The 25,661-nt window shown below is 40.8% G+C and overlaps 1 protein-coding gene across 2 annotated transcripts in view; it reads left to right on the forward strand.

The window, feature by feature from the left end:
* Positions 1-25,661, forward strand: part of JAG2 (jagged canonical Notch ligand 2) — a 146,897-nt gene that overhangs the window by 106,737 nt on the left and 14,499 nt on the right. For both annotated transcript variants that reach the window (XM_072629831.1, XM_072629832.1), the window contains 9 exons: positions 1,250-1,423; positions 5,676-5,826; positions 7,567-7,719; positions 8,183-8,296; positions 18,775-18,888; positions 19,986-20,099; positions 22,251-22,367; positions 23,891-23,918; positions 24,318-24,403. In XM_072629831.1, the coding sequence (XP_072485932.1) occupies positions 1,250-1,423; positions 5,676-5,826; positions 7,567-7,719; positions 8,183-8,296; positions 18,775-18,888; positions 19,986-20,099; positions 22,251-22,367; positions 23,891-23,918; positions 24,318-24,403 (1,051 nt within the window). The remainder of the gene's footprint in view (positions 1-1,249; positions 1,424-5,675; positions 5,827-7,566; positions 7,720-8,182; positions 8,297-18,774; positions 18,889-19,985; positions 20,100-22,250; positions 22,368-23,890; positions 23,919-24,317; positions 24,404-25,661) is intronic.

Below are 25,661 nucleotides of genomic sequence, written 5' to 3' on the forward strand. Positions count from 1 at the left end.
CCTTCACCTACCATAATTTGTTCAACCAGTCCCCAAATGTTGGGCATCCCCATAGTTTTCAATAGCAAAAAGTGCTATTATAAATATTTTTGTATAAATGGGTCTTTTACCTCCTGTCTTTTTTTTTCTTTGGGTTATGAACCTAGTAGTAGTAATTCTAGGTCAAAGGTAGGCACAGTTATTTTCAGGTATGGTTCCAAATTGCTTTCTAGAATGTCTAGACAATTCGCAGCTCTAATAGTGCATTAGTGTGTTTGTGTTTCCATGGTGCACCCAGCAATTGTCATTTTCCTTGTTCGTTGTATTTACCAGCATGTGGTATATGAGGTAGAACATCAAGATGTTTTCATTTTCATTTTTCTTATTATTGTTTGAAGTATTTTTTTCACACAATTGTTAACTTGGATTTTTTCCCTTGAGAACTATCTATTTGTATTCTTGGACCATTTATCTATTGGGGAATGGCTCTTGCTCTTACATATAGGGGAATAGTTCCCTAATATAACTTTATCAGGAAAACATGCTGCAAGACTTTCCCCCCAGGTAACTGTTTCTCTTCTAATTCTATTTATTTTAATTGTGCAAAAGCTTTTCAATTTTATAATCAAAATTGTCCGTTAAACTTTTAATCCACTCATTTTGCTCCTTCTGGATCACTGACTTGAAGCATAATGTTCGAAGCCTTAGTGATGGAAAGATTTTCTGTGATTCGCACAACCTGCGTTGTTCAGCCACGCAGTCAATATTGACTAAATGACCAGCCCTATGCTTGTCACTCTGGAGGTCAGAGAGGTGCAAAGATGAAGGAGGCATATTCTTTGCTTTCCTTAATGAGTCAGCTTCCTAGGAATCATTCACTTCCCGTGATTATTGGATTTATTCAGAGGCATTGGTTTCAAATCATGGCCTTGCCAGTGACCTCTGTAACCTTGAGCAAGTTACTGGGGAAATCTGGACCTCAGATTCATCCTCTAAAATGATGGGAATGGACTTGATCAAATCCTTTCTAGCGCTAAATCCAGGGACCTTGGTTCTAGCCTTGGTTCTTTAGCACTTATTAGTTGTGTGACCTGCGGTAAATCATCCTTGTGAGGCCCAGTTTTTTCTTCATTTGCACCATGTCATAACAATAATAATAATGTTAAAAATAACATCACTTGGCACCACCTACTTCACAGGTTGAAATTTGCAAATCTAATGGGAGTGATGATGATGATTTGAGTTTTGTTCTCTGCCCTGTGTTAACCAGGATGAGGTGAATGGCTATCAGTGCATTTGTCCCCGGGGCTTTATGGGCAAGCACTGTGAGCTGGAGAAGAATGAATGTGCCAGCAACCCCTGTCAAAATAGGGGACTCTGTGAGGACTTAGTGGATGGTTTCCGCTGCCACTGCGCCAAAGGTTTTTCTGGTGTCTTCTGTGAGGTAAGTGAATGGCTTTCTCTTTCCCCAGGGAATGCTGATGGTAGCCTCATGGGTTTATGGGACCATGGCAGGGAAACCTAGAATAAAAAGAGCCATCTCAAAAGTCCAGAGACCCTATAGTACTTCAGAAAAAAACAGTGTTGATTCTATGAGATCTTTCTGTGAAGAAGTCCCTGGGAGATCTGGAGTGTCTTGTTTTAGGTCTATCTATCTTCTCTATTTTATTTAGGAATCAGTGGGTACAAGTCTCCTTTCTATGTGAGCACATCTCATGACTTTTGAGACTTAGTGTTTGGCAAGATAGAATTCTAAATTTTCTAACAGGTTTCTAATTCTAAATGAATCCATCATGGCCTACAGATTGTGAGGTATCTATTTCTAAATAAAAAGTGTTGCTCATGAGCCAACTTCCCCTCGCTCCTCAAGAGGCGTCGGGGCCTTTTTTACCCCATAATGGGAGTACAGAAAAGTACCAAGGCCTCCATCTGGCTCCCTATCTGGCTTCATGGGAGGTAGTGAGTGATAAAGAGTCTCCTTGTGTTGTTTAACTTATTGTTTCTCTTATCATGGTCCCCAGGGTTTGTTTTGATTTTTTAAAAGAATCTTCTAGCTGTTTTGCTTTGGGCATGTTAATCTGGGAGAGAGTGAGGCACATTTCAGCTCAATTTAAGGAAGAAATTTCCTAACCATCAGAACAGGGTAAAACTGGTTGCTGTGGTAAGGTAATAAGTTCCCCCTCACTGGAAATCTTCCAAGCACTTGCTGTAAGTGTTATAGAGGGGATTCTTTTTCACATATTGAGTTGGACCAGATAGGTGGCCTCTGCTCAGATTCCAAATTTGAGATTATAGGATCTTAAATTACAAGAGGTGTCTTTCCACTCAGTATAAAGAATGACTGCTTAACAATTAGAGCTTTCCCAAAGTGGACTGGACTGCGTCAGAACGTTAGTGAGTTCCCCCATCACTAAACATCGGTGAGCGCAATCTTAATGTGATGAGTGTCACAGAGGAGACTGCTGCTCAGGTAAATATTGAGCAAGGGGCCCTTGGAGGCCCTTTCCAGATTTGGAATTCCATGATTCTTGGTGTATGGGCTGTTGACCATGGGTGAGGGGTCCTGAAGATTGGGGACTAGCCTGAAGTTAAATAGACTGAACTGGCTGGCTGTTTTCCTTGTAACAGGAAATCTTCCCCCCTCTACCCCCACCCGCCTTCATCAGTGCCCGGCGCCGAGTGGAAATTGGAAAGGGAAACTCTGACTGTTGGAAGGAAATGAGTGGAGGTGTCTGATAGGAGAGATCTGAGAGCTTGCCTCATTCTCAAAATGCTTGTCTTAGGGTCAGCAGTACCCCCTAGAAAACACATAGGGAAACAGCCCAGCTGAGTTGTGTGATTTCCTGCACTGCTTCTTAGGATGCATTATGGTTATTGTGACTAGAATATTGGATTTGGAGCCCAAGACCTGGATTTGAATTCCAACTTGGACATTTCAAGCTCACTTTGTGTGCTTTAGCAAATCCCTGAATCTCGCTGTGCCTGTTTCATCATTTATAAAATGAAGGCACTGGACTAGATGATTTTCTAAGATCCCTTCCTGCTCTGAAATCCCATGTTAATAATTAAAGTGTGTAGTTTGCAAACAGAAAGCAGTACTTGGAATCTACTCTTGGCAACATCTAAATGTTACCTATCATTTCTTTGGAGATCATGTACCCTGGGGGAGGGATGATAGGGACAGTGAGGAGGAAGAATGCTTGGAGAGAGAGGCACATGGTCATCTTTCCTCTCTGAAGATATTGGCAGATAGAATGGGGGTGTTCTGACTTCTATGGGGCTCGCTTGGAGGGAGGCCCAGATGTATATCTCCTTTGGCCCCTGGTGTTGCTTGCTGGAACACGATGGTAAATTCTGCATAGAAATAGGATAAGCCTGTTACTGAGAGATGAATGACTTTTTTACGAGGACTCCTTGGCATTGGAGTTTGAATTTTGGTTAATTTGAGTTTCAGAAATGGTGGCTGATCCATAGGAGAAAAATAATAGTTTCAGTTTGGAAAGAGACATTTCATACAAGCGTTTGAAGCCGGTATAGCCTAGAGTGGCTTGAAGGGCTTTCCTGTCGTGAATGAAAAGTCCACATGTTGTCTGGATGCCTTCCCAGTCCCCTCCCCACCCCCTGTCCTCTGTATGAAGGCAGAGGAAACACCACACCATCCCTGTGAAGGTCAGGGAGTGCACCTCTGCATGATTCAGTCAGTTTGGCTGGGAAGCTTTGGGGTTGGGCCTCCCACAGACATGTTTGGAGAAACACAGATGTTTCCTTCTGAGATATTCTGGCATGACCTGTGAGGGCCACTAACTTCCACTAGGCTGCACTGATGATCTAGTATCAAGTACAAGAGAGATAGTAGTCTCACTGTCCTCTGCACTGGTAAGACCTCATCAGATATGTTCATTTCTGGGCACCAAATCTGTTAACAAGATGGAGAGCATTTGGGATATTGAGAGGATTGGAGACTGACAAATCAGAACTAGTTGAAGGAACTGGAGATTTTTGACCTGGAGGAAGATAAGCGAAGGGGTTGGGTATAGAGATAGAATCACTATGTTAAAATATCCAGAGGTCTGTCACATGGAAGGAGAGAACTGACTTTGGCCAAGTGGCCTAGAAAGCAACACTAGAACCTGTTACTTTGTTAGCAGAATGCACACCAGCTCAAGATGAAGATTCATTTTCAAGATGACAGAGCTATCCAGCAGTGCAAGAGGTTGCTTTGAGTGGGACTGAAACCTCTTCTTGCTGCAAGTGTTCAATCAGGGGATCTAATGACTGGAATGTAGTTATACAAGAGAGTTTCATTCAAGTATGGTTTGGGCTAGGTGTTCTCTGATATCTCTTGCAACTCTGAAATTCTAAGATTCTGTAACTGAATGAGAAGGATCTGTAGTCATATTCAAAAAATTATTTCCCTGACTAACTCTCCTTTAAGCAGTGGTCCCCTAAGTCAGAGATGTCATTCATGGGGCCCCGAACACTCCTGAGTGTGACTGAATCGGATTAAAATGTAATTGAAAAATATTTAACAAAATAAATGAAAATATAGTAAAACATAACTAATGTTAATGATATGTGATTTTCTAAGTCAATAGGGATCCTTTCATATGGTTTGGTAGCCCCTGTTTGTATTTGATACCGCTGCCCAAATGGAAGATATTGCAAGTGCTAGGCTAAGGAAAGCAAGCTTATGGTGTTTAGCACCACACATGTCCTGAGTCCAGCAAGATCCCTTGCAGGCCACAGTGAAGGGGGCAGGTCATGGGTAAATGAGAACTACTTATCTCCATCGGTGACTTCACAATCTAGCACAGTACTAGGTGACTGGATAGGATACTATGAGATGTGTGCAGAAGAGAAACAGTGAGAATGGAATGGGGATATGGGAAATTGATGCATTAAAACCTAACAAACAAGTCAGACTCCACCATTGTCTGAGTACCTCCTGTGCCCAGAACCTTGGATGGCATTCTATACATTATAGCTTCATTAGTTTATGGGTGGGAGCACTTGTACACCCTGTCCCTGCCTTCTAATACTCTTCTTTTGAGCAATTTACTTTACTTCTGGACTAATATATTGGTGACAAACTTGACCACATTTAACTGAACTAGCCCTTGGATAACAAATGCCTGTCACCAAACCTATCCTTAAAGATTTTTCGGTTTCATGAGATCTGCCAGCCCTTGTACTTCCCTAGCGTTGTCTTTGAGAACTAAGGTCTCCTCCCTGGCATTGTGAGAAGGCATAGTAATTCATTGAAGTTAAATGAACTTGTTTGAGGCTTGACTTAGATCTTTTTCCTAAAGTAATTCTGGGTTTGTCTAGGAAGATGTAGAACTGCCCCCATGACCCAGTTATCCCTTTTTACTCCAGTGTAGCCATGCCCCACCATTCTCCACCCTTCCTTGTGTTACCCACCTGTGACTCCCTGAGCAAGATGGCAGGGCAGGGGAGATTCAGCTGTTTCAAGTGCATCTCCTCTATTTCTTACCTGTGGCCTTTAAACTTCTCAGGACTAGTCGAAGGAATTAACCAGAAGAAGAAAGGACTTAGAGTTTGGGTATGACTATATAATTGCTGTGTTAAAATATCCCAAGATCTGTAGGACATGACCATGTTTCCTGTGGTAGGCTTGGGAACTCCCAGTCCCCCCAAGGAAAGCAATAGCTCATATCTGGCATCTGTCCTTCCAGGTGGACATTGACTTCTGTGAGCCTTACCCCTGCCAGAACGGAGCACGCTGCTACAGCCTGGAAGGAGATTATTACTGTGCCTGTCCTGAAGACTACGACGGGAAGAATTGCTCCTACCCTAAAGACCACTGCAGGAATGGCTCTTGCAAAGGTGTTTGATTCCCCCCAGCTCCACCAGACACAAGCCTTTTGACACAAAGTGGCAGACAGGGTTGCCGACAAGGATTGGGGGGGAATATATGGATAGGAGAGAGATGACACATTTCAGCCCAGGGCACAGGTCTAGTGCTATTGGATAAATGAGCAAAGAGGCAGGAGACCTGGGTTTACATTTGTTCTGACACTTGACTAGCTGTGTGACTGTGGGCAAGTCACTTGTCTTAATCTGGGCTTCAGTTTCCTTTTTTTGTAAAGTCAGGGTGATAGTCTTAGCACAACCTAACATTATAGGATAAGAGGAGGAAAATAACTTGTTAACCATAAAGTGCTATAGAAAATGGGAATAGTTGTTTCATTCATACTTAAGTGGACCTACAAGCTCATCCATTAGATGCTTCTTTCACAGATGCAGATTACAACTGAATAGTGATAGAAGGAAGTCAACACATGGTAGAGTCAGCAGTGCTAGGCTAGGCTCTGATTCAAGAGAACTGCCGTTAGCTTTCTGCTTGTACCTGAAGAGGGTTAAAATAGAGGGCTAAAGTCCCCTCCAGCTCTAACACCGAGTCTCCTAGGCTATATTGTCACCTACTCAGGGCCCTGAAGAACCATCCATTACCGTGGGTCTAATTCTGTCTCTGACCTTTGGTTACTGAAGGGCTCTGGGCAAGTCACTGTCTCTTCTTTGGATGTCCATTTTCCTCACATGGCAAAATAGCAGGAGTCCCCCTCCTTTCCAGCATGTATAAAGATAAAAGTAGGAAAGGTAGTCTGTTGAAGATGCTATAATAGGATCCTTCTCAACTTAGGGTTTGGGAGTCCTACCCAGTGTTGCTCCTCAAAGCTGCCTGTGGAGGCTTTGGTTCCACCTGAATGAAATGGGATTCTGCTTAAGGCGTTTGTTAGACTAAATGTCCCTGTGTACCTCCAGCTCCAAGATTCTATGAAAGTGTTGAAAATGATTAGAAAATGATGCTGTCATTCCCAGTAAGTAGTATTAGCATTAACTTTGCCCTTTATTGTCAAACTATGGAGTTTTAAAAACTTCCCTCATATCTCTACAGGTTTTCATGTTTTTCCAAAGGCTTTCAAGTCCATTGTCTCCTATAACAATAACAATACTGCACAGTTCTCTTGCCCTTTGAGGCTTATAAAGCACTCTCTTCACAACCCTGGGAAGCACATAGTATGAGAACATCTATCCCTGTTTTACAAATGAGGAAAACAGATGAGACTCAAAGTGATTTATCCAATGTCATAGAGCTAATAAATATCAGAATGAAAACTCGAAACTAGTTCTCCTAGTCACTGCAAGTTCAGTGCTTTTCATATTATACCATGTGGCTAACTTTGCCTCTCTTGATTTTTATATAACCTTGTAAAAGAGAGCTATTGTTCCCATTTTACAAATAAGGAAATTGAGCCTAGGTGCAGTAAGTAAGTCACTCAAGGTCACTCTGAGTCAGGGCAGAGCTGGGATTAGAACTCATGCCCTTGACTCCTAGGCCAGAGCTTTGCACACTTCAGCACCACTGAAGCAGGATGACCAGGAATAAATAAATAGAGTATTTATACCCATGGACGTATTTACACTTTCATCAACTGGCAGTCTTGACCTCTCTTCTCCTGCCTCTGGTTTTGGAATGGAGAGTGGTGTGACAGAGAGACACTTGGGCAGCTTAGAGCCACGTATCCACTGTTCCTCTCCTCTCCTTCCTTATCTCATGTCCAGTAATAGACAGCTGTGAAATCGAGGTCTTCACCAACACTACAAGATTCATATCCTCCAATGTTTGCGGCCCTCATGGACGTTGCATCAGCCAGCCTGGGGGGAATTTCACGTGTACCTGTGAGAGTGGCTTCACTGGCACCTACTGCCATGAGAGTGAGTCTGAGGTCCCTGTCCAGTTTTTCTTCCCTTATTGGCTCTAAGAAAAAAAAAAGCAACCAGAAGCTCCTGTGTATTCATTTTAGAGCGTAAATCAGTGAAACTAACATCTGTATACTACTCTTCCTCTTATCTCCCCTTTGAAAGAAACCTCCTTAAAGTCTGGCTCTGAGCCTTACCAGCTGTGATTGGGATTTGTATTTGGGTTGTTTTGAGAGTTCTGAGGTGAACATTTTCTCTGACTAGACCAGGAGGGATGGTACTCCTACCAGAAGGTGGGTTACTGAACTACCCACACACATCGTTCCCATCCTCATCCTCACTTGGGTGGGAAAGAATACGTATTTTCCTTAGTAGGACTGCTTGGATGGGTTGGGGGTAGAGGAGATCAGGGAGAATGTCTTCTTTCCTTCTCTGTCCCATTCCAGTGACTCAGCTACAGCCTTTCTCCCCTCCACAGACATTAATGACTGCCTGGGGATGCCGTGCCAGAATGGAGGCACCTGTATTGATGAGATCGACTCCTTCCAGTGCTTCTGCCCCAGTGGCTGGGAGGGCGAGCTGTGTGACACCAGTGAGTAAAGCCTGGACCAGATGAGATGTGACCTTGGGATGCCCTCTCTCCCTGCCTCTGCACACACTTGCTAATCTTCCCAGTTTGTGAGGGTCTAATGCCAATCAACCTAATTAAATTGTCCCTCCCCTTACTAGCTGTATGACCTTAGGCTAATCACTTCATTTCTTTGGGTCTCAGTTTCTGCATCTGTAAAATTGAAATAAGTTTGTATCTCCTCAGAAGTCAAGGCCTCTACGTCAAAATTGGAGATTTGGGGGATGCTTACAGTTCCCCAAGTAGCTTTTCCTAGTCACTTCTTCATCTTTGATATTAATAACAAGTAGTATCACTATTTTCATTACCTCACTTATCATAATCTAAAGCAGAACCCTCTCTGACACCAGAAGAAATCAGAGCATCTCAGAATTCAGGCACTGAGCTGTCAGCAAAGAGATAATTTAGATTTGGGATAAATTCAGAGTATTTTTTCATCTTAAAACCAAAGGAACCTCTCATACCTGTAGATGCTGAACACTTAACTGGCTTCAGTGCATTACTCTAGGTATAAATTACACTTGGTAGTAGTAGTAGAAGTAATAGAAGAAGGCTGAACTCCTTTATTTTTCCTTCTGTCCCACTTCATTCACTTTGAACATCACCTTGTTACATTTCCTAGCTTTGGGAGAAACAATCCATCCATCTCCTTATAAATTCTTGATTAGGAAGGAAGCTTCAAAGTCTCATGGGCTGGATGAAGGTTTTTGTGTAGCTGTCTGTGACCAACCAGGCAGTCAGTATTTACTAAACTATCTAACGAACCCTGTGCTTGGGTATTCCGGGGGCACATAGACTAGGAAGAAAGTGGAGGGAGAGAGAAGCATAAGGAGCCAAATCTGAGAAATTACTGTACCTTCCCTGTAGAGGACCATGGTATACATTCTGGCTGTGCTATTTTCTTACCTGTGTGACCTTGAAGAGCATGTCTGGAGTTCACTTTCTTCCTCTGTAAAATGAGAGGGGGGTAGGCTGTGTAATCAGTAATGTTCCTTCTAGCCTTTCCCTAAGCTTATTCTTCAGCTCGCTAGTTTTGTATTGATGTTCAAATGAATGTGACAGTATTAAAGCTGGAAAGGATTTAGAAGCAGCATGGAATTAAATACCATGCTCATTTACATATCTCCACTTTTATTTATGTCGTTCCCTCTACTCAGAGTCTCCTCATTTTTTTCTTTATTTGTTAAAATCTTATCATTTCAGGCCCAGCTTTCCCCAGCTCTTCCAGGAAGTCTTGCTTAATATCCCCTGCCCACACTGATCCCTTCTTGAGCTGCTGTATTCCTTATAGTTGGTATCACATAATTGAATCATGACCTGTCTTGTTCATTGCTCTACATGTGCAAGTCATGTCCATCTCCAAGACCAGGAGCTCCCCCAGGGCAGTGAATGAAGTCCTTGTCTTTATCCACAGAATAGCCAGCACAGAAGGTCTAAGGAAGATTTAAATTTAGAATGTCCTTCTTTTGTAGAGTGGAAGAGATCTTAGGGAGACTTTGGGGAAGGGACCATTGGGAAACTGAAATCCCCAGAGGAAAAGAGATATATGCCTAGGGTCACACAGCGAGTTAGTGGCAGAACCACAGTTAGAACCCAGACTTTTTGGCTCAAAGTCTGGAACTCATTCCCATATACCATAGATGAGTGAATTTAGCAGAGATGTGATCAAGAATTAGAATTTAATAGGATGATGGTAGAGGAATTAAAGATGATGATGTGAAAGACAGCTAAGAAACCCAGCTCTTTCACTTAAACCCCAACAAATAAGAACTTGATAAATACCAGTGATAAGTATCAGAAAGTCTTCTGCATTGGATAATGCAGAACTATACCACAAAACATACTCCAGGGAAGTCAGCACACATTCAGGAAAGACTGGAATCCAGTGAAGGGGATTAAGAAGTAATGTCAGAGAAGCCAGCCTAAATTGATATAACCCAGCCAGTGGCCAGTAGAGCTGGGACCTAGAGCCACATTAGAGACACTAGTGTGAGTACAGTTAAATGAGCCAGAAGCAGGTGGAGGTAAAAAAAAAAAAAGAAGCTACGCCCCACAAACCAGCACAGGTTTCTACCAGTGGGCCTGAAACCAGCCAGAAGGTCAAGCTCTAATAGTCAAGGACTTAAAGCCAGATTCTGGCCCTGGCTAGTTAGAACAGAATCAAGGATGGAACTAACTCCAGTGAATAATTATGGAGAGAGATGAGCCCTGGTAAAAGACAAAGCCAGTGTGGCACCCAGGTACTGGCACCAGGGGGACTGTGCAAGAAGCCCTGAAGCAGGCCTCAGCAAAACTGACTATGCAGAATTCCCTTAGGGAATGCCTGCACAACATAACCACCCACCAAAGGATGTTGGGCAGCCTGCAGAAAATGTGGAGGATGTAAGACAGACCTACCCAACACACTGCCTATGGCCTGTATGTTGTGCATACCCTAAACCAGGGTAATATCCAGCATCCCAGCGAGGCCTCTCAGTGCCATATGTCAGAAATGGAAAAAGACGGAGTTCAGCCAGGGCCAGAATCTGAGGCAGACCACCAGAAGATAAAGACAGAGTCTCGGAATTGAAGCAGTGGGTGGGACCTAACGTTGCCATTGCATCTGAACTGTCAGTGACAGTGACATCCAGAATACAGAAGGGGTAGGACCAAATAAGGTCCATTCAGTGCATCCAAGAGTATTAGAGGCCACTGCGCAAAATTGCGATGCAAGAGTTGATGCTGCGAATATGAGTAAACAGAAGAGACCAGATACAGTGTAGAAAATTAGTGTGTCTTAAGGAAGAGCCAGAATAAACATGTAATTCTACAATGTGCTCAGAATTAAAAATGGCTACTGGGATGACTAGAGTGGATGAAATAAATAGAATAAGAGATAAAAAATTCAGTTGGAATTTGAAAAGAGAAAATTGAAAAGAGAATAAATGGCTTAGAACAGAAGGTGGAATGCCTTACCAAGTATTAGACTCCTTGAAGAATAATATGGAACAAGTAGAACTCCCTGAAGCATCAAAAAATAATTAAAATGTTGGAACTATTGAAAAAGATTGGGAAAAATTTAAAATAAAAGATGTTTTCAAAAACAGCTAATCTAAAAAGAAGACAAGGAGTGAGAATATAAGAATCATCAGACTTTCAGAAAAATGTCATCATGAAAAAAACCACAACTACCCAAATTCATAAAATCGTAAGTGAAGACTGCCCAGATCTTTCAGAGCCAGAGAACAAAGTAATGCCATTGACCACCTTCAAGAAACAAACTCCAAGCTAAAAACATCCAGGGATATAGACAAAATACAGAGCTTCCAAGTCAATAAAAAATATTGCAAGTAGTGAGAAAGAGTTCAGGTACCGAAGAATCAACCAAAGGATCATATAAGACTTGGCAGCAGCTACCTTAAAGAATAGAAACTTTGGAATGTGAAATTTTAAAAGACAAATTATAAAGGTTTACAACCAAGAATACTGAGAATTACTCAGTAATAATACTAACCAAATCATACTGAGCAAAACTCTTGAGTATTAATCCTAAAAGGGTTTGGGATAGGATGGAATGGGAATGGACCTTTAATAGAATAGAGAACTTTTGGGCATTGCTTTAAAAAAAATTAAGTAGAGTCTCACACATGCAAACTCTAGAGATGAGAGAAACGGAAAGGTTAAATACCTTTGAGCAATTAGAAGAGGTGACATATATAAAGTTTTGGGCTAGTAGGGAAGAAGACAAGTAAATAACATCCTTTATGAAGATGAATAGATGTAAGGTATAAGATCTGGTAGATAGAATGCCTGAAGAACCATGGACTAAGGTTTGCAATATTGTACAGGAGGCAGCAACCAAAAAAAAACAACAACCAAATATTCCAAAGAATGAGAAGAGCAAGAAAGCAAAAATGACTGTCTAATGAGACTTTACAGATAGTTGAGGAAAGAAGAAAAATGAAAGGGAATGAGATATCCAACTAAATGTGAAATTCCAGAGAACAGCAAGGAAAGATAAGATTTGCTTAAATGAGCAGTGCAAAAAATAGAAGGAAACAGAATAAGACAGATGAGATCTTTACAAGAAAATTAGAGATATCAAGGGAAAGTTTCTGCAAAAAAAAAAAGGCATGATAAAAGACAAAAATGGTAAAGATTTAAGAGAAGCAGAAAAGATTAAGAAGAGTGGGAAGAATATACAAAATAACTATACAAGAAAGATCTTAACATCAATAATAACCATGATGATACGTTTACTGATATAGAGCCAGACGTCCTGGAGAATGAAGCCAAGTGCACCTTGGGAAGCACGGCTAACAGTAGGACTAGTGGAGGTGATAGAAGTCCAGCTGATCTATTTAAAACCCTAAAAGATGATGCTATTAAAGTGCTATGTTCAGTAAGGCAACAAATTTGGAAAAATAGAACAGTGGACACTGAATTGGAAAATATCAGTTTATGTCCCACTCCTAAAGAAAAGCAATGCCACAGAATGTTCAAATTAGCAGACATTTGTGCCCATTTCACACGCTAATAAGTTTATGCTGAAGGTTCTGAAAGCTAGGCTTCAGCAATGTGTGAACCAAGAATTACCAGAAGAGTAGGATGGTTTTTGAAGAGGCAGAGGAACTAAAGACCAAATTGCCAATATTTGCTGGATTATGGAGAAAGCAAAGGAGTTATTGACTACAGCTTTTGACTGTGTAGATCACAACCAAATGTGGCAAATCCTCAAAGAGATGGGAGTACTTGATCATCTTGTCTCCTGAGAAACTTGTATATGGGCTGAGAAGCAACAATCAGAACTGACATGGAACAACTGATTGGTTTAAGATTGAAAAAGGAGAACGACAAGGCTGGATATTGTCACCATACTTATTTAATTTATGTGCAGAGTACGTCATGCAGAATGCCAGAATTCAAGTTGCCAAGGAGAAATATCAACAATCTCAGATGGAAGAAAATAAAGAGAAATTAAGAAGCTTCTTGATGAGGGTGAAAGAGGAGAGAGTAGAAGTTGGCTTGAAATGTAACATTAAAACATACACACACACACACGCACGCACGCACGCACGCATGCATGATCTTGGCCGCTGATTCCATCACTTACTGATATATAAAGGGAGAAGAAGCAGTATCAGATTTTAGATCACTGCATATGGCAACTGCAGCCACGAAGTTAAAAGATAATTGCTCCCTGGAAGGAAAACTATGGCAAATCTGTATAGCATACTAAAAAGCAGAGATCTCACCTTGTTGACAAAGGTCTGATTTATATAGTCAATCCTATGCTTTTTCCAGTCATAGCTATGAGGGTTGGGCTAAGGAAAGCTGAGCACTACAGAATTGATGCTTTTGAATTGCAGTATTGGAAAAGATTTTTGAGAGATCAAATCACAAGATCAAATCAGTCAGTACTTAAGACATTAATTTATGCTATTCACTGGAAGATCAGATACTGAAGATGAAGCTTAAATAGTCTGACTCCATAGTGAGAAGATGGGACTCCCTGGAAAAGACCCTGGTGCTAGAAAAGATTGAAGGCAAAAAGGAAGAGGGAATAGCAGAGGATGAGATGGATAGATATTATCATGGGAACAATGAATATGAACTTCACGCTCTGGTCCATGGTGTCATAAAAAGTCAGAGACAGTTGAACAACTGAACAACATCAATCATCTCAGACAAAACAACAGTAAAAATAGGTTAAAAAATAAAAAGAGAAACTTAAAGGTGCCACAGCTGACAAAATAACTACATTTAATGTTTATGTACCAAATGTCAGTTTCTTAGTACTTGAAGGAAAAATTAAACTAAATAGAGGAATAGGTAGCAAAACTAATATTTGGTGACATCATTTTGCCCCTTTCAGACTTCTAGACAAAACTAACAAAAAGATATATAAGAAAAAAATTAAGCACATGAATAGAATTAGGAAAATTAAATATGATAGATGTCAGGTGAAGAATGAAACATTAATCATGTTTGAAGAACAAAAACCTCACTTAAATGCAAAAAAATCAAATAGGAAATGAGATTTGTAAAAAATCGATATAGTAGTATAATAATTGAATGTCATAAAACTAAGAGATTAAAAAACAACTAATCCACCTTTAATCTGATTTTTAAAAAGAAAACCAAACTGCTAGTATGAAAAATGGAAACAATTCACAACTAATGAGAAAATAAAATAATTAGAAATCATTTTGATTTTATATGCCAGCAAAATTAATAAATGAAATAAATGGTGAACATTCATAAAAATATTTAAATGCCCATATTAACAGAAAATATAAATTTAAAATGCTGACATTAACATAAGAAGAAATAGAGAGTTTAAATAACTCATCCTGTGATGAAGAAATTGAACATGCTGTAAAGGAATGCCAAAAAAAAGAAGAGCAAAAAACCAGGGATCTGTTAAATTTGAATGAATGCTATCAATCATTCAGTGAATCAATTCTAATATTATACAGAATGTGTACAAAAGTAGGCAAAGGATCCTACCAAATTCTTTCTATTAAATAAATATGGCCCTATTACCAGGAAGATACAAAGAGGGAAAAAATAAAACTATAGACCATTATTCCTAATAAACATTGGTGCAGAAATGTTGAATACAGTATTAGTGAACGGGTTACAAAAACATACTATACAGATTATACACTATGATCAAGTTAGGTTTTACACAAGGAATACAAAGTTGGTTCAGTGCTAGGAAAATTGTAAACGTTATAGGTCATATCACACACAAAACCTATAATACTTCCTTTATTCTAATATTTTAAAAATAAGAACAAATGAATCATTCCTCAATATAAATTAGTGGGAAAACACCTATTAAGTATTTACGTGACGAATATAAATAGAAAATTAAGACAGTCTGTTTTTAAGGAGCTCACATTCTCATAGAGGGAGATACACATATTTCAGCTTCAGGGCCAATGAAAGGGCTGAATCTAGATGCTGTGGCAAAAAAAGATAATAATGCAGCTTCTTTAGTGTTATTTCCATTCATCAAAATGTCATGATTTGATCTGAACCATTTGTTTTCTATAACTGTGACTTCTGAGGAGGTGGGAGCTATAGCACAACTGTAAAGTCAGTTGCAGGTCATATCTTATACGGCTTTCTCCCTTGGTCATTGATTATAGGAAACAGGCTGAAAGTAAGGCCAGTAATCTAGGTTGCCACCATTCCCAGGGCACTTGGTCTTTTCCACCTGTTTGGTGGTAATTACTTAATTGTTGGTGATGGTAAAGATGGCAAACCCCTTATCCACAAGGGTCACCCCCCTCAGTGATGGCTGTAGGAAGCCTGAGGGGTATGCTATTACTGTGACTTGGGTACAGAAACCTGATGTGGCTCCGCTGGGGTATAAGGAGAGGTGGTAGTCAAAATCATAGCTATGGTTTGATGGGTCAGGAACGAATTACCTCCTGTCTCTTCCTAACGATTCCTTGCTGTTTGAAATTGGCTGGCTTGCCTGTCCCTGTCCCATTGGTGACATCTGGCCATCAGTTGTGGGTGATGGTGTCTGGAATGAAGTTCCTCCTAGCAAAAGAAAGTTCCCCCTAGATGATGACTGTGAAGTTCCAGGCTGAGAACAGGGCCAATGATCTGCAATGTGTCAACAAATGTCAATCTGAAACCAAGTTAGCGTCATCTTTAGTGGGAAATACTGGCATTCTTTCAATTAAGATGAATAGTAAAGTAAGAATACCCATTGCCACCAGTATTATTTGATACACAAAAGCTGTAACAGTAAAACAAGAAGAAATTCAGAGGATGAATATACTCAAAGAAGAAATAAAAGTATTCTTTTTTAAACAAATGACTTAGTCCTAGAGAGTCAATTAAAAATTAATTGAAATAATTAACAGTTTCAACTAAGTAACAGGATATAAAGTAAACTCACAGATATTATTGGTCTTTCTGTGTATTACAAATAAAATCTAGTAGCAAGGTACAGAAAAAAGACATTCCATTCAGCTATAGAATGTATAAAATCACCCAAAGTTCAGCTACCATGACTACTTAAGAATTATGTAAATAATACAAAATATTCCTTACAAAAATAGAGGGAAACCAAAGTATTTGGAGCACAATTAACTATTTATGGTTAAACCACGCCAAAATAATTTTTAAAAATAATAAAGTACTCCCTAAATTAACTTAATAGATTCACTGACCAGAGGGCTCGATCATTAAAATAGAAAGCCATAATTACAAAGTTCAGCTGGAAGAACAAAGGATCACAAATCTCAATGAAAAGAATGGGGAAAGAAAAAGATACCAGATGTCAAACTCCACCGCTCAACAATAATTACCAAAACTATTTGGCAGTGGTCATGTAATAGAAAAATTGATCCATGGAATAGATTAGTTATCCAAGATCCAGAAGCAAATGAACACAGTAGAATAATGTTCAGCAAATTCAAAGATGCCGGTTACAAGGGTAAAGACTTGCTCTTCAACAAAAATAGCTTGAAATACTGGAAATCAGTCTGGTAGAAATTAGATTTAGACCAGGGTTTCATAACCTGGATTCATGAACTTGTTAAAAAAATTTTTTTCACAACTCTTTTTCAGTATAATTAGATTTCTTTGTAAGCTTTTGCATTTTATTTTATGCATTTAAAAATATTATTCTGAGCCTTTATTAGATTGCTAAAAAAGATTAAAGATCTCGCATTAGTTGATGTAGTAGGCTCACATGGATGCAAAGCCTGTACGTATCATAAACAAACTAGAGAGTCAGGGAAGGAGATACCTCTCACAACCTTGGATAAAAAAAGAGTTCTTGACCAAACATGAGATAAAAAGGATCACGGAAGGTAAAATAGGCATTTCTGAGTACATAAAATTGAAAAGGTTTTGCACAAACAAAATCAATGAAATTAGAATCAAAATGAAAATCACTAACTGGGGAAAAAAAATCTCAAAAGCAAACTTTTCTGTAAATGTTTGAAATACAAAATATATAGGGCATTCATAAAAATACATAAGAACAAGAGTATTCCCCAATAAATGTCAAAGGGAAGGAAGAGATATTTCAATGAAGAAAAGCAAACTGTGGAGGAATCTATTAAAATGCTCCAAATTACTGAGAATACATATTAAAGCAACTTTGAGGTTCCATTTCACATCCACTAGTTTGGCAAAGAAGAGAAAAAGGTGAAACAGCAGTTGTTAGAGGAAGGGTGGGTACACTGATGCCCTGTCAGTGTGATTGTGAACCTGTCCAGCCTTTCTGGAAAGCAGTTTGGAATGATGCCTAAAAAGCTACTGAACTATGCATAGTCTTTGATCCAGTTATACCACTACTAGACCTTTTTATTGAGTCATTTCAGTCATATCGCATTCTTTCTAACCCCATTTGGGTTTATTTTGGCAAAGATACTATTTTGCCATTTCCTTCTCCAGCTCATTTTACAGATGAGGAAACTGAGGCAAACAAGGTTAAGTGACTTGCCCATGGTCACACAGCTACTAAGTATCTGAGGTAAGACTTGAACTAGGGTCTTCCTGACTTGGTACTCTTTTCTACTGTGCCACCTGGTTGCTCTGACCTATACCCTAAAGAGATCCAAGCAAGAGGTTGAAGCGACCCTTATATACAAAAATACGTATAGTAGCATTTTATGTTGTGTACCTTATGTTGGAATCAAAGTATGTACCTTTCAAGTGGAAAATGGCTGAACAAATTATGCTATTTGAATGTAATGGATTATTATTATAGTGTAAGAAACGACCAAAGGGATGGATTCAGAAAAACCTGAGAAGACTTGTGTGAGCAGAATTTGTAGAGACTGTAACATGAGGAAAAAAGAACATTTAAAGATATAAGAATTATGATCAGTACAATGACCAATTAATCCCAGAAGATTGATGGTTAATAATGCTTTCCACCTCTTCTCACAGAAGTGATAGACTAGGGGTGCAGAATGATTATCTCATTTTCAGACATATTCAGTGCATCAGTTTGTTTCACATATCCTTTTATTTTTTTATCATAGCGGAAGACTTCAATTTTTATTTTTGGAGGGACAGTTGGGGCTGATAGTGGAGGAGAAGTGAAAAAATGAAAAGTATGAGAATGTCAGTGAATCAGTTTGTTTAAAAAAAAAGAGCATAAGAAATAACAGACAAATAGGGCAGTGAAGTATTAAATATTTTAAATTTCTAATTTCATAACATTTATTGGGCACCTACCACATGAGGCACGTTTGTATTCCTTCCCCTTCACCAGGGAGGGATTGGCACCTACTATGCCCAGTAGCAGATCACCCACTCTCTGCCTGCTCCTGGTTCCCTCCCTTCCCAGGCTCCCCCTCTGCTTGCCAGCCCTCGCTCCTCCTTTACCTTCTATGCACCTGTCCCTAGGTACCTCATCAGCGTGAGGCCAGACATCATGCTTATTTGACCTACCTCTCTCTCATCCCCCGTCATCTTTGCAGATTTGAATGATTGCTTCCCTGACCCATGTCACAATGGAGGCCACTGCATTGACTTGGTGAATGATTTCTACTGTGAATGCAAAGATGGTTGGAAGGGCAAGACCTGCCACTCACGTAAGTTTAGTTCTTCGTAACTCTTTGCCTTCCCCAATCCTCATTCTCCCTCTTTGCTCACCTGCTACATCTCAGAGTTTGGAAAAAGAACTTTGACAAGAATATGTAATTGAGATGGCCCTCCCAGAGCCAGGGGTTCAGCAAATGGAAGTAAATGGAAATTGGGTAGAAACTGGCTTTTATTTGACCTCTTTTGGGAGTTCTGCATAGCCACCTGGAGACAGACAGACGGTGCCTGATTCCCTTTGCCTCTAGGGAAGGTGAGATAGCTGAAATGTGGCTCTCTCAGCTTCTAAGACCAGAGAAAATCTGGTTTACTGCCAATTGTTTGTCTGTACTGTGGCCAGACTGTCTCCTTAAAATTCACAGAAATGATACAGATATCAATCGCAGAAAACACTTATCTCTGAATTTGCTGACTCATCTATTTTCATGTTAGGCCTTCCTCCTTCCAATTCTACCTCTGGTCCCTGACCAGAGCATGGTCCTTAATCTTCCTAAGGAGACCTGAAAACTTCTCTATTTCATGAACCATCTTTAACTACTCTGGAATCATCTTCTGTTTCTGTGTAACCTGCCCTTACTCCAATGTGTTAATATAGAATTAAGACACCAGCAAGTTGTCACATTTTTTCTTTTAATGTTAAATCATGCTGTTCTCTATCGTATATGTAAATTTCCCTTACTCAGGGATTCATTTTACCCTGGGCATAGTAAACCCCATGGTTAAGACATCCGATGCCCTGCCCTCAGGGAATAGGAGAGGAAATCTGGGGCCAGTGGTTCTATGAGACTTAAGTGGCCTAAAAAGATTACCTGAGCCTTCAACCCAATTGTAACTACAGGGCTAGAATTTCATCTCACCTTTTTAGCCACCTCAGAGAATTTCTTTAGTCTTAAGGGGGGAACTACATGAGCAGATGTGAATAGCTCAGTGTAGCCTGGATCCTATTGTAGTAATCAAGTATAGATTAGGAGTTTCTCCCACTAATCCAGAGAATAGTAGGCTAAATTCTAGGGTTGCACTATAGGTCACAGACCAGGTTGGCAGCCCTCTGGTGGCATGCCAGTGCTAAGCATCTATTGTTTGTTCCCAGGTGAGTACCAGTGTGATGCGAACACATGCAGCAATGGTGGCACATGCTATGACAATGGAGACACTTTCCGATGCATATGTCCCCCGGAATGGAAGGGCAGCACTTGTAACACAGGTACCTGGGCCTGGATGGGATGGTGTAAGCAAGTGTTGGTGGGAAGCAATATAGGAAGGTGGGAAGGGGAGGCTTAGCTTTGAGACCTTCTTCATTTGATTATAGAATCTAGAAGTAATATGGATTGTAGAGATCAAATCCAATTATTTTATTTTGTAAAGGAAGAAACTGCAGCCCAGGACTCATAGAAGGAAAGAGACTTACCCCAAACCATAAATTAAATCCACATCTCTCACCTCCAGATCCATTGTTCACTCTTCCTTCCTTCCTTCCTTCCTTCCTTCCTTCCTTCCTTCCTTCCTTCCTTCCTTCCTTCCTTCCTTCCTTCCTTCCTTCCTTCCTTCCTTCCTTCCTTCTTGTCCTGACCTGTGATTTCATTGACATGAGGAGCATTTTCAATTGATGGAGACTGACAAATCTTCTGTGCCTTACAATCTAAGAATTATTTGAAACACTAAGAGGTTAAATTACCTGGCCAGTGACATAACTAACATGTGTCTGAGGCAAGACTTGGACCCAGGTCTTGATGTCAAGGTTCTTCTGTACCATTACTACATTACCTCTTCTCCTTCCATAGCATCATGCTGTTTTTCCCCTCATCATCCTCACTCTGTCCATCACCATTCTGTATCTTTGGGAAGACATTTGACACCATAGGGACTTATAGTTAGGAAATTAAATTCAGTCAGTGTTCTGATATACCTCCTCCTTCTTTGCCTTTCTAAACCCAGTGCCTCTTTCAGAGCCCTGCTCAAACCCCACCTGCTTTAAGAAGCCTTCCTTGATCTCTCTGGATTATACTGGTGTCTCTCCCTCATAAGCTTCTGAGAGTCCTTATTCAGCCTTTAATGATGTCCTGTTTTTTACCTTGTTTATTTTGCTAGTTGGTCCTAGAAGCATAGACTTTCAGAGCTAAAAGGGACTGAAGAAAACTAGCTATCTTTGGAGCTGTCATTTCTCTCCTGGACATCATCTATTAATGGAACCTACTCCTGGGTCTCCTTATCCTTAGACTGAGTCTTCACTTCTCTAGGATAATAACCCCCAGTTTCTAAATGTTCTCATGACAGGATTTCCCCAGCCAAAATATGAGCCCAAGACCCAGGTAGTTCTTGAGGCAGCATAGTATGGTGGATGGAGCACTAGAGTTGAAGACTTGATTTCCATCCTGGACACTTCTTAGTTGGGTGACTACTCAACTTAGTTGACCTCCATAGGCCTGTCATTTAACCTAGCAAAATTTGTTTCCTCCTTCATAAAACAGGAAAAATATCTTGGAAAATCTTAAATTGCTGTATAAAGTGGTGGTCTTAATATTCCTTTGTTTGACTTCCCACCTGTGCCATAGCTTATCAAAGGCCAACCACAGAGGGAGGCTGTGTGTGATGTGTTCCTGGGTTGGTTTAAGGTACAGCAGAGATTCTGGGCTTAAAATATTTAGAGCTGGAGAGGGATCTTAGAAATGGAAGAATTTTTAAAAAGGGGAAAAGAAGTTACATGATAACTTTTTTATTTTTTAAAAGGAATAGTAAATTGTACTTAATAGATTTGCAGTTTCATGTGCAAACATCTATTTTTTTATTCTGCTGTTATGGAAGTGCTTGTTTTTATTTCATAAATTAACAACAGATTTTTAAGAAACGAAATTATCAAGTCCAACCCCTTGATTTTTACTGCTGAGGAAATTGAAAGTCACCACCGAGGTTTTGGGGTAGAGTCTTTGACTGGCTCCTCACTTCCTTTTTCAGGTACATATTTCAAAGCATCACTAAGTTCTCTATCCGTAGCTCATCAGTTCCCCATCCCAACAGGATGCATAGGCCTGTGAAGTGGTGATGTCTAGTTTCTGCTGCTTCAAATGTGGCAAGGCAAAAAGAACAGTGTATTTGGAGTCAGGACCTGGTTTGGAATCATACCTCTGCCATTATAACATGTGTGATCTAAAACACTTCTCTTGACTTCTTTAAGACTTAGTTCCTTCATCTGTAAAATCGGTTCATGATCTCTAAAGTCCCTTGCAGTTCTAGAGCCCTTGATCCTATTTATGAACTGGAATAAAGTGTGACGTACCTGGGCAGATCAGATCAGGTGGATGTGAGAGCTCTGTGGCTCTCTTTTTTTCAGGAAACTGAAATGTTTCTTCCCTCATAGCCAGGAATAGCAGCTGTCTCCTGAACCCATGCATGAATGGTGGCACATGTGTGGGCAGTGGTGATTCCTTTTCCTGCATCTGCAAAGATGGCTGGGAAGGACGCACATGCACCCAAAGTAAGTCTAGACCTTTTTCTGTTCCTCTTTTCTATATGATCTCCCTTCATCTCACTGCACCACTTTGGTCCCTATGCTTAAGGGTTGGGGGGGGGGGGGGGGCAGGGGGCAGATAATACATTTAAGGAAAAAGCTCCCTAATGTGGGTTGGATTGAACTTTGATTATTTTCCACCATTGCTTCCCTTGGCAGTCTCATTACGAAGAATATATTTTGGAATCTGGTTGCATGAGGTCAGGGAAGACTGTCAAGACCCCCAATGCCATCCTTATCTACTTTATGAGGATGACCATGGATGTTGTCCTTGCTATGAGGGGCTTTATAGAGTCCTCAAACCCTAACCCTGTCCCCCCAAAACATAGCCTAATCCTAACTAACTCCCATGAATGTCCTCAGAATCTGACATCATTCTTGGTAAACTTCCCTCTAACTCTCTTACCAAATCCTAACTTGGAACCAGTTGTGGCTTTCAGGCTACTGATCGTCTTTTACTCCCTCATGGTGATGGGAGCAGTGAATAGATACAGCAAAATAAACGGTGTTCAACAAAGGCCAACGTATTCAGGAGGAGAGGGGGGTGCAGATAACAAAGATGATGACTGTGCTGTTGCTGTTGCTTAGTCATTTTCAATCATGTCTGACTCTCCATGATCCCATTTGGGGCTTTTTTGGCAAAGATACTAGAGTAGTTTGCCATTTCCTTCTCCACCTCCTTTTACAGATGAGGGGACTGAGGCAAACAGGGTTAAAAGAACTATAGCTTTCCTCATTTTGAGGTGATGCCTCTAGGGGGATGGTCTGAGATCTGATTCATTCACCTGAATTTAGTTTTTCCTTCTTTCTGTTCCACTAACCCTTGGCAGCCAAGTCAAGAAGAGGTCACTTCGTCCTAGATTTATTCTAATCTCTCCCCTACTTTCTCACAACCAATTCCTCCCACCCCCATTGGAGGTTTACTCTGCTTCTTTGCTTGGGTTATTCTTTGGTGTAGGTGCTAGATGGTATTGTAATATTCCTGAAATGCAGTTCCTAGCACCAGGAATAGTGAGAGTCCATGCTGTGGCCCCAGCATACGCAGGCTGCTTCCAGTTGATAGAAAGTCTTGTCTTGTCTTTACTTGAACAAGAATCCCTTGCACACTCCACAGATGTTCCTCGAGCATCTGCCTGAAGATCTTGACTAAGGAGAATCTATTTTCCACCCCAGGCCTTCAATCCCACTTTTAGACAGTTCTGATTATCAGTAAGTTTTTCCTTATACTCACTGAGTACCAGAGAAGTATATCAGGGTCTTCCCCTGCTTTCCAAGCAGGACTTTGGGACCCTTGGCAAAGACTCTTAGGTCCTTGAGGGCAGGAACTTCCTACCTTTTGGGGTCTCCACTGCTAAGCACAGATCACTGTTTGTAGGAAGAGCTCAGACGTTATTTTGTAACTGTTCTGTCCTGTTGCTTGAGCTCCCTCACCACCAAAAAACCACTCTCACACATCTCTCCCTTTTCCTTTCTCTCTCTTTCTTTCTCAGATACAAATGACTGCAACCCTCATCCATGGTGAGTATCTCTGGGTAGCCTATGGGGAGGTGGATCTTTGGGGAAAGTGTATCTACTTCTAACAGGTAGGGGGATTAGCCCAGAGTCATTAGTCAAGAGTCCTCCTTGAGCAAGGGTTTCCCCAGAAGAGCAGAGCTAGGGTCCTCTGCTCACAGAGGGAACTATGTGACTTAATTAACACAGGCTTAATTAGAAAGAATGCTGACATAGTGGCTTATTAGGAAGGGAAGTATCCAAGAATGCACACCATTGGATGAACAACGAAGGGAGACTAGAAATTTGCAAATTAAGGACAACATAAAAAGCAAGTGTTGTGGTTGGGAGGAAGGATCGGCTTGTGGTTCTCGAAACCTTGGGATTGGTCTGATGATCATGGGGTTGGGGGGCTGTGTTTTGCAGCTACAATGGAGGCATCTGTGTTGATGGAGTGAATTGGTTTCGTTGTAATTGTGCCCCAGGGTTTGCTGGTCCTGACTGCCGAATCAGTGAGTACAAGGGCATAAACAGAGTGTTTGGGGATGTTGGCCTATGGGGAGACAGAAGGACGACATGTCTGGGTCAAGGTTGGTAGGCAGGAAGATACCCTGCCTGGCTACACTATCCCTTCCCCTTTCTGACCTTTAATTTCTGTTTCCAGGTAGTTTTAACATGCCTTTCAGCTCTGTCATCTACATCATAGAGTGTTTGACAGATCTAGTTCCCCCCTCCCCCAATCCTTGCAAAGTGGCAGAGTGCTCACTGTTAAAAGAACTAGGGGCCTAGGCTGCAGACCTAGTTTTGTGACCTAACTAGGATTTTACTTCTTTTCTGGATCTCATTTTATTCCTCTGAAAAGGAATAGGATTGTACTGAGTGATCTCTAAATATTCTAGCAGCGTGATGTCTCTGGGATTGTTTCCCTTAATAGTATCTGCCCACAGTAGGGTTCAGGGAGTGTTTATATAATCAGCCTTCCCATTTGTGCCGTGTTTTATGGTTGAGAAAAACAGTTTCATTGGATCCACACATCAACCCCTACAGAGTGGCAAGGACATGACTATCATTACTTCTTTATTACAGATGAAGAAACAGATTCAGGGGAGAAACGTCCTGCTCAAGAGTCTCAGCCACCTAGAAATGGCAGTCCCAGACTCTCACTTGGTGAATTATGGTGTGCTAGAATTAGAAGGACCTGCAGAGCTAACGTCATTAGGTCCCTTTATTTTACACATGAGGAGTATGTGGCCCAAAGACAAGGGTCGTGTCCCAAGTTACGAAATAAATTAATGAAAGACTAGGGTTGGAGTTCTGGATGTAGCAGCATGAACACAGGATTTGGAGTCCAGAGACCTGGGTTAAAATCCTGACTCTCCTATAATATCCATAAGCTGTGTGACCTTAGGCAAGTAGTTTCCTCTCTCTGGGCCTGTTTCCTTCTCTCTTCAGTGAGGGAGTTGCATTAGATGATCTCGAAGTGACACTGGCCTCCTTCTATTCCTTGCACATGATGCCCCATCTCCCAGCTCCAGGCATTTTCCCGGGCAGTCCTCCATGCCTTCAACACTCTCCCTTCTCATTTGTTTCCTAGCCTCCCAGGTATCTTTCAAGTTCCAACTAAAATCCCACCTTGAAAAAGTCTTTGTTCATCCCCCTTAATTTTAGTGCCTCCCCTCTGTTGACATTTTCTAATTTATTCTGTCTGTATCTTGCGTGTACATAGTTGCTTTCATGTTGTCTCACCCTGTTACACTGTGAGCTCCTGGA

The sequence above is a fragment of the Notamacropus eugenii genome, chromosome 1 (assembly GCF_028372415.1).
Source record: "Notamacropus eugenii isolate mMacEug1 chromosome 1, mMacEug1.pri_v2, whole genome shotgun sequence".
Classification (NCBI taxonomy): Eukaryota; Metazoa; Chordata; class Mammalia; order Diprotodontia; family Macropodidae; genus Notamacropus; species Notamacropus eugenii.